The sequence below is a fragment of the Monomorium pharaonis genome, chromosome 3 (assembly GCF_013373865.1).
Source record: "Monomorium pharaonis isolate MP-MQ-018 chromosome 3, ASM1337386v2, whole genome shotgun sequence".
Taxonomy (NCBI): Eukaryota; Metazoa; Arthropoda; class Insecta; order Hymenoptera; family Formicidae; genus Monomorium; species Monomorium pharaonis.
In genome coordinates, this window is record NC_050469.1 from 20,916,580 (window position 1) to 20,929,988 (window position 13,409).

At 33.9% G+C, this 13,409-nt stretch overlaps 1 protein-coding gene across 5 annotated transcripts in view; it reads left to right on the forward strand.

The window, feature by feature from the left end:
• The first annotated feature begins 1,207 nt into the window (after positions 1-1,207).
• LOC105834538 (tyrosine-protein phosphatase 10D) overlaps positions 1,208-13,409 on the forward strand; it is a 35,760-nt gene continuing 23,558 nt past the window's right edge. For 4 of the 5 annotated variants that reach the window (XM_036284052.1, XM_012677094.3, XM_012677096.3 and 1 more), the window contains exon 1: positions 1,209-5,738. In XM_036284052.1, coding sequence (XP_036139945.1) covers positions 5,655-5,738 — 84 coding nt within the window. In that variant the 5' untranslated portion in view covers positions 1,209-5,654. Of the gene's footprint in view, positions 5,739-13,409 lie in introns of all 5 variants that reach the window. The other variant, XM_012677095.3, reaches the window with a different exon arrangement.

Sequence of the window (13,409 nt, forward strand, 5' to 3'; positions counted from 1 at the left end):
TTGATTTATATATATTTTATTATTATACTAATAGAGAATATCATTAGCTTTTTTATTTTGGTTTATTATAGTGCCTGTCTAAAAAAATGTAAAGTAAAAAAAATATATAAAAATATGCGGATTGATATGCAAATTGGTTTTTTTATAACTAGTGAGCTATAGGTAAGAAATAGCTGCTTATTCTTAAAAGGTTTGCTGATCAACTACTGACGATGACATCATGACAAGAAGAGATGAAAAGGTACCTCAACCTAATGCTGACGTCAGTTGCCGCCGCCATACTGTCGCAGGTATACATATTTATTCGAGGTTGTGGGTAGTCAAATGTATGTATATAGCTAGTTGTCATTGACAAAAATGACGAAATCGCTTCATTGATCGTCGTCTTTATTTTGGATCATAAGTACATACGTACGAGGAGTGTTTCTTACCGTCAGCTGTTAAAGAAGAAGATAAATATTTAAAAAAAATTTACGAAACATTAATATTATTTTGTTATTATTAAGAAAGAATCTTGATTATAAACAAATAAAACTATAAATTTTTTTTTTTATTTGTTGTGTTCTTCCACCAACAATTATCATAGTAGAAGATGTGTAGAGTGCTTGCTAAAATGATAATAGATGTCGCTAATATTATTTTGTGTTTTATTGAAAACATACAATAAAATAAAAGATAAATTTCTCCGTATCGCACATTTTAAATTTCTTCATATCTATGATGCAGATTTCGTATAGTGTAAACAGTTTCGATAAATAACCTTCCATTTTTTTAAAGTACAGCATTTATATTTATTATAACAATAATTGTAAATATGTATAATAATTTATATAGTTGAATAGTATATTGATACACAATAGAATTTTTTTCAATTTATAGAAATTCTCTTACAAATTACAAGTAGAAAAAAAAACTTTACTGCGTCTTTCCTTCAAATTTATTTACATTCATCTCACTTTTATATCACAAGATATACACATATATATACATATATGAAGTGAAAGTAACTCCGATGATGTAAATTAATTAAGACGTATTTTTTGTTTACTACAACTAAGTGACAATTTGCTTCAACTTATCTTACTATTCATAAAGTTACTATTAAGCAATATGCTAAATTGTAAAATATAATATTAAAAGTTTACTTTTTTATTTGTGATACTTTTTTTAATGTATGTATCGTATGTGTGTGTACGTGTATGCGTGTGTATGTGTGTTGTGTGTGCTGTATGTCTAGAGTAAAATAAAGATTCTAGAATAAATCAAGTACTTGTGTCATGTTATTGATTTTTTCCGTCTCCCGTTAGCTTCTTGAAGTAAAGGCGCATAATTAGAAGTTCTAACGCTTATTGTTATCTACAATAGGGTACTAATTACACTAACCACATTTCTGACTTCGAAGTTTACAAAGACACCTGCGTAGGTGCAGGGAGAGAAACAACTTCTATGAATAAAGATAGTACACGGATAGAGATTTGTCTATTGTTGTGTGTGCGGTGCGTGCACGTGTGCGCGCGCACGCGTGCGTGTATCAGGTGGCGGCTGTTGGGTCCAGGAACAACGCTGCGGAGGGCAAAGGCCGGGAAAACGGCGAAGTGTGGTGAGGGTTAAAGGAGGCTGTAAGCAAGAGATGACGGTCGAAAGGAAGAAACAGGAGATGTATATGTAGTCGTTATTTTACGCGTGTGCACGTAAAATAAGTATACGTGACGTACGAATGTGTTAGTCTTACCTTACTTCGGGTGCGCGTCAGGGAAGAACAGGAGAACGATATTACCCGGGGAAAAGGAAGATATGAGAGACGGTGTTAACATGATGAATTTGTAAAATCGCAGATGTCATTCGGGATTTTTCAGATTCGCGAAGGCGCCGCATCCATTTAAACGTCAGCGCGTGGAATTGACACGGTCTATGGGAGCTTTCTCATCTATCGTTGACGTTGACACGTACAATACGTTTTGCGATTGAGAAATGGAAGCTATCGATTGCCGTATATTTACCAAACACATATCATTTTTCAATAAATAAATTTCGCTAAAATCACGTCTAATTTTCTTTCTAAATACATAAGTATAATAGTTCTTACAATTTCATTTTTAAATTAAAGTATCAAGAAAGTATATAAATGCATTTTTAGGTTTTTTTAATTAAAAATAATTTTTTATATAATATATCTATTTTTATTATAATATTTTAGACACTACAGTTTAAATAGATTCTAAAAGACGAGTAAAAAAAAAGTTGTTAAAGAAACCGTCATGTGTGTAGGGAAAAATTAATTTTTAAAAAATTACTACAATAATTTGATAGTCATTGGTGAAATAATAATATTAAACAATGTATCTTCTGCTCTTTTCTTCTTCTTCGAAAAAAACATTTCTTTCCGCAACGTATCTTTTTTAAAGAAGTTTTTCAAAGACAATATATTTATTTTAAGACTCCTCTGCTATATGTACATTCACATATTTTATTATAAATATTTTATTATTAATAAAGCAACACCATAAGATTGAAAAAGAATTAGTGGCCAGCAAATTATTTCAGCTCTAAAAGATGAAATTAGATGCATCCATAGTAAACAATATAGATTATTCATATCGCAACTGCACCGTGGAAATTGGAAAAGACACATTCGCAAATTTCAATTATCATGTTGTCCGCAACTAGTATTCCTATCCTCTCGATATAATAGCTACGCTACTGGGCTTTCTCGCACACAACTGAATCATTCTTATCCGTACGTAACATACACCAGGTACATTTATACAATGTATGCAACAGGAGCAAGTGAGAGGGAGCGACAACCAGAAGGGAAAAGCAGACCGACAGTTGGTGGGAGTCGAGGCAGCGGATGCAGTAGTGATGGCGGCTGCGTTGGATAACCAGCCGGAGCAGGCCAGGTCGGAAGAGTGAGGGAGACGGAGCAAGCGGATAGGACAGAGAGCCAGAATCGGAATGGAAAGAGAGCCAGGTTGCTCGACGGGGTGGCAGAAGTGAGGGGCGAAGCCGAAGAGCGGCTTAGCCTGGCGCTGGTCGTAGCCACGAGTGAAGTGTTGAGAGAGCAACCGAGGTCCCGTTGGCCCTGGTGGTCGGCCCGCACCGGGTGAGGCGTCATGAAAGCGCGCCAGTCGACCGTGCGCACCTACAGCCGTACGAGAGCACGCTGAACGCTTCGTTTGCTGCTTATTTCCCGGCCCGTCCTCGCCGCCGCGCCTCCATCCCGTTTCGGAGCACGACACGTTGACACGCGGCGACCGGCGCATTGGCGGATCTCCTAGGACGTTTTACCCAGTCGTTCGTTGGGATCGCAGGATGACAGAGGCGGCAGACGGATGTCCAGCTGGATCGGCGACCCCGCCGATGAACAAGATCGTGTATTTAAGGAATGTCCTCTTTCTCGTTGAGGAATCGTGATTAGGGCGGGTGAAAGAGCACGGTCAGTGGCCCCGGTCTCTCTTTTATTGACACCTTTGGGACGGTGATCTCGGATAAAGAAGACTCTCTTGTGCTTTTAGTTAGAAAGTGTTGTTTTATGGTGTTTATTTTGATATTCAGGTTTCGTTCATTTTTATGACGCGCGTCTAACTCATTCCTCACTGGCTTAATGAGGGTCTAGGGAGCGGCAAAGACAATGGCTTCGGAGTAATGCTCAGGTGTGCTCCTTTGTTAACCAAGACGGAGCGTTTGTATTCCTAACTACTTGGAACTTCTTGATTTCCCATGATTTTCGTCTTGACGGATGATTCGAGGATTGACTTCGTATCGTTAACTGTGACGTTTCGCGCTGTAGTTCTTCTCACGCGCGATAGTCTTGCACGTGAACTGCGAGTAAGAGTGACAGAAGGAAGTCTCTTGGATAAGTGGACACATGAAACCGCAGAACGATTTAATCTACAGATAGTCTAGCCACAACTCATATTCCGCTCGAAGTTTCCGTGTCGTAAAGCCGACTTGTATTTTATCAACGACATCGGATGAAGCGGAGGCAAGATAGAAGACATCTGTTAGACATTTACATGGACGTGATGTATTAAAAAGATTTATGTTATTGAAATTTAAAAAATTTTGTAAGCCAACAATTTCATAGTCGAACGAATTAAATATCATCGCAATAAAACGGAAACAAGGTTTCATTTAAACGATAAATGGAAGGAAAAAAAATCGATCATTCTCCGGACAAAATTATTGTTTCCGATCACCGAACAATCTCTCAGCTATTTTCAATGTTTTGTGAAGCTTGCTTCGTTACCTCATTGTTGTCACGTTGACCGCGCCGAAGGGTGCCACCCCTAGTTCGTTATTCCGCTCCACACTTTGGAGCACTCAAAACGCGGAGTAACGAAGGGAGGGAACTAATCCAGAAATGATATCGTATTTTTTGTTCAATAGACAGATGCGATGAGAATAACATATTTAAGAGAGAGCATTATAAAATAGTAGTAAAAATAGAGCACACGATATGATCCTTTCTTTGGTAGAAAGCGAAGTAATTTTATAATCCTCTTCGGTTCATTGCTACGTTAATGTTATGTGATTTCTTTACGTCATATACTTCAAGAATAACGTCGAGGAAAACAAAGGTGCCTGATGAGCGAAAGAACCGGTATTCTATTTAAGAGCAACATGAAGAAAGGCAGAACAAAAAGACACGATACGCGCGAGAGATAAAGTAGAGGCACGCCTATTATACTTTCTTTGTTAGCATAGTCATTTATGTACCGGTCGTTGACATACATTTTCAACGTCAAACAGACGTCAAAATGTGTAAAAGGCGATCACAATAAAAATATAGATAAAAATTATTAGCTGTATCAATTAAACTTTTACTAAAGCAATTTTACATAAAAGAAACAAATGCAAAATTGATGTAAGGAGGCATTCCATCTTTAGATATATTTAAACAAGGAGCGAAACTGAATGTGCGAAAGACATTCAGAAGAGTCAAAATATTTCAATCCGACATGAAAATCGTGAGATTCGTCGAAGCGGAATTTAGTGGGGAAACGACAAGCGCTAAAACAGAGGGAAATGATTCATTAAATCGTTCTTATTCTGGGAAAATTTACATAACTCTGGCGTGCACCTGACGTAGCGGATGCGCTAGGCTCGAGTGGGGAGAAACACAGGAGCAGCTAAGAGCAGCGGCGCGCGAGATTCGCGCATTAACCGGAGTCATCGTTTCCTGGTGTTTTGGGTCCGCGATAACGTATAGCTTCCAGTCAACCAGGGGGCTCGGCGACACACGGTTCGCCGACTGATATGGCAGCGGCGGACGTTCCTGCCACCGCGATCCCTCGGCTCCTCCGCCATCGTCACTACCTCCGACACCGGCGTACCTGTCAAACAACCGAACAGGTGTTACCGCGAGGTGCCCGGAGTGGGACACGCGATTTCTTGTGATATCACACGCACGGCGCACGGCGACTCGGAGAGATAAGTCCCAGTGCAGTCGATCGATCGATGTGACACGCACATTCCTCGCGCATTCCTCGTTACTTAACTGGACGCCGAAGGTGTCTTCGTGGGTGTCATTCCGTGAGGTGTCAGTGAATGTCTGGGTGAGGGGTGGACCAAGAGAGAGAGAGAGAGAGAGAGAGAGATTGCTCCAAGAATAAAAGGATTTCGACACTGGTGGAATTTGTCACTCATCGAGGATGACGGATCGTAAAGTCTTCTCGTCGCAACCGGTATCCAAATTCAGCAGCATCCTTCTACTGCTGCTGATTCTTTTGGCCGAGGTGAGTGCCGATAGCCACATGGATCTGGGACATATCGATAGAGTATTGTTTTATGCTAGAGACGTGGGTATTAGCGCGAAGGACGCTTGACATGCGTACATGTTTGTGAATTTATAATTTCGAGAATCATACCCAGAAAAAAAAGATATTGTTATTTTGATAATACCTTTAGTTTCAAAATTAAAATCTTAAAATAAGATTATATATTGTGTTAAATCAAAAAAATTTACTTGAATAAAAATTTATTTTAAGATTTTATACAGTTTAATCAAGAAAATTATATTCTTGTTGTTTAAGAATAATTTTCTTGAATAGAAATGAAAAAATGTTGGATAGAAAATATTGTATGTTTAAATCGAAGATTATAATTTTTTAAAAATAAAATTATCAAAATAATATTATATTTTTAAAATAACAATTATAGTATTGAAATAAGGCCATAATATTTTTGAAATTCAAGATTTCCAAATTCTTCTAAGAAGATTATATATTGTTGCGTTCATATGAATATATAAGAGTTAATTGGACACTTGTTTTTTTTCTGTGTAGACTTGAAAAATTGTTTAAAAAACAATGCCGCGATTTTTTTTTTTTTTCTAATACTCTCAAACGATACAATTCATCTGTAACTCAAGCTTTTATTACTTAAATTTTTTATGTATAATCAGCAAATTGTAAATTATAAATTTATCAAAGAGGGGAACTGATATTTAACAATTACAATATTTAATATTACTTGGCTCTTTTATAATTCGTCAGAATGGTCTTCAATAATTACGGTTATACTATTACTTTCCATCATTTATCTATGCACTAATTCATTTTATATGTGTTTCACTTTGATTCTTCTTTGTCTCGGTATGAAAATGATGGAGATTTATCGTCCTTGCATTATTCCACTGAACTTCTATCGTTACTATCTCTGAGGCATATAGAGCGGCTAAATAATGATCTCGATCTAGAACATTCCACTCCGGAGAATGTCCTTTTACATTGAAACACGCGTACTTGAGGCAATCTAAAGACGGTGACGTATAGAAACATATTGCATAAACTCGCAAATTTAAATTTCTGAAGTCAATACCACAAGTTTGACATGCTGAATAAATAACTGCCATCTATATAAAAATTGGCATAAATTGAAAATTTACTTTAAAATTTTTTACTTCTTGATCAGTTCATATTATACGTAGCTAATATAAAATTTGAAAATATGTTTCATGTAATATTTTGATGAAATGAATAATAAGCATAAGTAAAATTAAAGATTCATCTGTTCACTAAGATTTCGGAAGAAAAGATTACAGATCTGAATGCATACTCGGAAATAGGAAAAGAATATTAATATTAGTGGCAAGATTACACGCTCCTGCGATAGATTGGAGTCAGAGTTTGAGTTCTGGTCAACCGATTGGTGAAGGGGAACGCGACCGACATCCAGTCTTCTTTGCTCGATCGAAACGTATCTTGACATTGCGAAACTTCGCCTGGCTTTCTCAACCACAAATACATTGCTTCAAATACCGGTGTCCGCTGACTCCTGTATCCGTCAGTATGGCGAATATCCAATCATATTAGTGCCAATAGAATATAACTGTGTATATTGCATATATATTTTTCAATAAGAAACAAGAATTCCCGGACATAATAATAACTCATTTTTACTCTAGCGTTAAATTAATTTCTTCAACTTAAACGCAACAAGTTTTAATATTTCATCCGTTTTTGCGTAAGCACTTGTTCAGTCAAACACATACAGTAGTAACAGATTAAATAGTCTTAAATGTCTGCCGTAGATAATCGAAATGATTAGTTGTCGAGATCATTTGCCGATGGTTAGATCCCGGATTACGAGATTTTCTTCTTTCTACGAGAGAAGATAAAAGGAACCTACCTTTCCGGGTAATTTAAATATTTAACGCAACGAAGTGCGGGAATTACGTAAATAAGTTTTTATTACCTTCTCCTCTCTCGCAGGAGCTAGTGATTTCGTTGTACAACAATCGGATGGAGCGATATGCGTTATGAGAATATCATTTTGCAAAATAATGCGAGGTTATGCGTTTGCATAATAATCACAACGCAATATTTGCTTGCATAAAAAAGATCGTAATTTTTATAATTTTTTATTAAAAATTTACATTTTAAGAAGTGTTGCATTAAATACTCACTATATTTTTATTTATAAAAATATATATTAATTTTTTTTATATCTATATGGATTGTATATTATATTTATAAAACTTTAGAGAGCAATGAGAACAGAGATTGTTCCGAGATTACGTACAAAGATTGGTTCAATGCCAAGAAGGGAAATTATAGCTGAGTTACGGTTTATTGACTAAAGGAAAGTTCGGTTGGCGAAAGTACGTCACGTTATACCTAATGAAGCTCGTAATGGACAAAATAAACTACCTAAATATTCTATGTCCGAAAGAAAGCAAACACCTATTTAACGTCCATTGTATGATATTCCGCACGCAAACTTGATTTTACGTCAATTTCATTGCCACAGAATATTTTTCACTATTTTAGAAAAATCAAAAGTGTTCATCACTTGTCATTAATCTTGATATATTAAATTTGTCTTATCGATATCATTATTGGGAAAACAATACAAACACTCTGATCGTAAAACTAGTTAAACATAAAATAAAGAATAAAGAATATAAAATTTTTGTTTACATTTTCGGTTATATATCGACAAGTAAATAAGTCATTAATGTAATCAAACAGTGTTGTTTTATTTAATCACACAATGAGTCACACGTGATAAGTGCCCATGAGAAAGAGAGAGATATGATGTAATTTGTAAAAGATATCGCGCGCAACATATAACTAGTATTGATATCATATAGATGTATGCATTTTGCAAAGGAAATACTTGTTTTAGACACTTGTTAATTGAAATCCAAATTTCGCAAATCTGTTAATCAATGTATAAATCATTAAATAAATGCTAAATTAATTGCCAGCGATTTTCTTTTTCAAAATGCATCAACTTCGCAAAAATATAAGAAAACAATCTTATATATGATTTAAAGAAATTATTGTATATATATTTTTTGTGATAAAATATTAATTAGTTAAAACTTACAAGGTAGACGAGTTACTTCATTAGCATAGTGTGATAAAACGTAAAATAAGAATACGTAGAACAAAATTAAATCTAATATACACATGTAGTTATCTGTTTAGTCGATTTTGACTCTTCTCGAATACCACTTCCGGTTCTGCACGTGCTCAGTTTTCTGTTCGTAAATCCGCTCTCTCTCTAGATAGTGCTCCATATTATTTTTGCAACGCGGTCAAGTAAACACCGGAAGCTTATTTGTTTTACATCATCGTTTTTTCATCATTTGCAAAATTTACATTTGCCCTTCTGCTGAGAGAGAATTAACATTCTTCTGAACTATTAGATACAATCGAGTTTTTATCATGCCTATGCATCATTTTTTACACATAGATCTTTTGCAGATAAAAATAAATTGATGGAATAAACTTTATAATTTCTTACGTTTTTTATTCAAGCATTTTTTAATTATCACATACAAATATAAATAAAATATGAATAATAAATAAATTAAGAATTAATAAAACTAATAATAGTATTCCCTTTCCAATAATAATTTAATTTATATGATACAATTTCTTTTTTTATTCGATTTTTTCTTTTTTGTATATTTCTATCAAGAAGAGTAAATGTGATAAAACCATGACATTATTGGCCCAGAATTTGAGACTCATGACCGTGCTATATTAAACTCTTACCACAGAGACCCTGTTCGCTGAATGCCTCGCAAATAGTTGGCGTCGTCATTTTTAAGTCGGGCACGTTACGCTACACATGCGATAAGTTACTTTGACACGCGAGCATATCGTTGATTAGTCCATGAACAAAAATTGTCTCCTTTTCAGTAGTTTTCTTTTCATGATTGAAATTCTCATCGGTATATGATAAAACCAGCTTTATCAAAGTTTTACTTTGAATAAATATGCAATTTCGAATAAATATGCATTTATCAGACTTTTTTTTTACTTAGATTGAAATATTGCCTCGTTTAAATATTATGAGAAACGTGTATGGTTTCTGCGAAACTCTTCTCCATATCTTGACTGTTAGATGTGCAATTATAGTTGCAATAAAACAATAAAGTGTTATTTGAAATACGTGTATTATATAATGTTTAACAGCTCATATAAGTTATTGAAATATTAAATAAATTAATAAGACAGTGTAATTATAATATAACATTTATTTCAATTATTAATGTAATCAAGTACAATCTTTAATTATTACTAAACAACTAAGAAGAAAAATCTACACATTGATTATCATGAATATCCGACATATTAAAAGAATGATAATTTAATTTATTAAAATTTCAGATTTCAAAATAGACTGAAGATAATAAGCTTAATATTTTCCTTATTTCTTTATTTTGTTACGCTTGCCTACCGGAAACGGCGTCTTGCAAAGGCAAGGACAAGTCACACGTGGTGCTCTGCTAAGTGTCAAACGACTTCGGGTCATCCGGACATGCGACTATATCCTGGACTAGCTTGAAAAGATATGTGACGAAAATAGACCAGACGGGAGAAATAAATCATCGTTCACTCGTCTGAACCATATTTCGAGGCCTTCGATCGTGACTAGCTGTTGTGAATGGCTTGTAAAAACTAAAATCGAGGCAATCCACGAGCAAAAATAGCATTACAGAAATACATCACTGTATAATATAATACTGTACATAAATTAATAATCGAATTACACGTGATAATATAAAAATATTATAGACAATATGGATTGATGAGATTAAAGTGTTATAGAAGGGAAGCAGAACTCACTTTCTCCAACTTTCTTCGTAATTGAGTTAAAAAGCTAAAAGCTTCCAATTCAATCTAATTAGATATAAAAGTGTATAATCAGAAAGTAAATATTTAACATTTATATGTTACATTATGTTTAAAATATGAGATTTAAGTAATTTATTTTGCAGAATTCGGCAAAGCAATTCTGCAGCATTGATGGTCTTTCCATCTTTGTTATAAATCTTGAGAAATAAAGAGAATATAAGTTTATTTATACATATTGTTTATTATATTGTATCCATTTTTTAAAAATATAAAATATTTAAAATTAATAATATTAAAAGAAGATTCTTCCGTTTAATTTCGCGTATTCCTAATTTCAATTCTCAATAATAATTTACGTAAAGGCATATTTTAATATTTTCTTGAATATTCTTTGATTGTATTGTAAAATTTTTTCTCTCTTTGTTTTAATTATCTATATATATAATAATCTATTAATGCATTCTTTATTGGTAACTGTCACATAAATTTTCACTGCATGTTTCAGAGAAGGATATTATTAAATACTCATATATTATGCTGTCGTAAGACGTTACATTCGTTAATTGATTTTAGAAATCATTTTCAAATCTAGAATGATTAATATAAATGTGGCACTTAATTCCACACGTCATATTTCGGATTTTCCGCGCAAGACGTTTTCTTTTATATAAATAACTATTTACGTCATAAAATAATTTGTAGTATTTCTATCATCGCCACATAGATAATCAATGTGTCAATTTTTAACAATTCTAATGCTTATCTGAACCTTTTCTCAGTCCATATAAATATCCTGGATTTTTCTCACGCGCTTAATCCGCTTGTTCATCCGTTTTCTCGCGTGTAATAAAAAATCCGTGGAATAAGAGACAAAAGTATACCGGTGATAGTGCAGTACACGCGCGGTTCTCTGACGTCGGTGGACATAAAAGAAGAGAAACAACTTGGTGGCTTTTTTGGTACATCCCGACTCATCCCTGGTCGCATCCGCGTGAACACACTTGCAGTTTCACTCCCGCTTTCTCTCCTCGTTCCTTCTCATTGTTGCACGCATCCGTTCGAATGCATTTGAATAAAGTGCACATCGCGCTTTTGAAAAAAAAAACTCATACGCTTTGACGTCATCCCGCTATCGGTGGCATCTTTCTCGCGTTCAAGGATCGCAGCAGGGTCTGCGCTGTGTTCTTTTTTTTTCAAGATCGCGTCTTAATTAAAACGAGTTGTATTATACACACATCCTGCTCCATCCTATGCTGATTCATCTTGTATACGTCAACGTCTGGTAACTGCGATTTGCACAAGAAATCCTCAAGTTTACTTTGTTGCAAAGATAAATGATACGCTAAGATAAAGAATTAGTTTTACGCGGATCTCTTATTGGTTATATTTGAATTGAATTTTCACAATGTACAGGAAAGTAACGATTGCATAACTGTATCGATAAGCACTCTGCAAAACGTGAGCAAAATTATACTTATTGGTTACATGGAAAAAGAAAGCTGGCATAACATATTTCACGTTGTTGCAATCAATTTTGCTAATTATCGTATGATAGTAAAAGAACTTAAAAACTACATTAATTCATTGAAGACACTTTTACTAAATTTACGAAATTATTTTGCCATAATAATACTTTAATTTTTATTTTATCTGCAAATCGATCATTTTGGACAATAAAAAATATATTTAAAAACAATTTTTATTACAATTTAATTACAAATAAGTTTACTTTAGTAGTAAATTAAGCTTTGTAAACATTTTTTCCTTAGAAACATTTTCTATTTTTTTCCAGTAAAATTCTTTTGCAATATCGAACAATTAGTAATGGTAACGATCTTTGGCCGCTTTCACGTCGGATATGCAGCGGCAGCAATGATTTTTCGCTGCGATAACGAAATTCCTTTTCTCCATGTAAATATGTTTACGTGATGATTGAAAAGAATGCTATTTCTTAAGGAATATTTTACATTGATATACATTAATGTTGTCGTATTGTAGAACGTAATCTGATTCAGTATTCTGATAGAAACATCGAAAAAACGTAAAAATATGCGTTAAAATATTGCAGAAATTTGTTTGCAGACGTAAGAAGTACGTACGTGTTCATTTAATTACGTATAATTATAACAGAATGAAAATAATTTTATGTCGGCACACAAGCATTGTTACGTTTTGCTGTTATTTCTAAATCCCAGTTTCGCTAATTATAATTACAGTTAAAATGTGCAGCAAAATATATAGCTAAAATTAAATCATTGTACTTACAAGTGCGAGTAATATCCGTGAAATGTTGACATCTCTGCAGAGTGTAAAATAATATTCACATTAAAGATGAATTCCTTGGTCATTAAAGTTCGAGTTGCATGTCGTAAATCAGTTTCTTTTAATTATTGAATTATTTATTCCCAAATGATTAACCGAGTTGTTTCAACTAAAAAGTCTATCCGCCTCGAAATACAAAAGAACCAACTTTTTATTAGTTCCAGTTGATTGCACGCGGTTCGATCTTTACAGATTCGTAAGCACATTTATTTAAAATAAACATCCAGATAAAAATAGAAATCACGATACTGTATTTAAGAAACGTTCATTTATCACGCAAATCATCAAATACCGGATACGTTAATTACTTTTCAAAACGCGTTTTCAAAACAATTCTCTGCAAGATCGGCGATAATTCTAAACAGCAGTCAAAATTGCAATTTTTATAATGTATTGATAATTGCAAATTATCACGAATGCTCACTCATTGATACTAGACGCTACTATTATTTTAGTTTGTTTTGTAATCTCCATCGGCAATAATTTTTTATA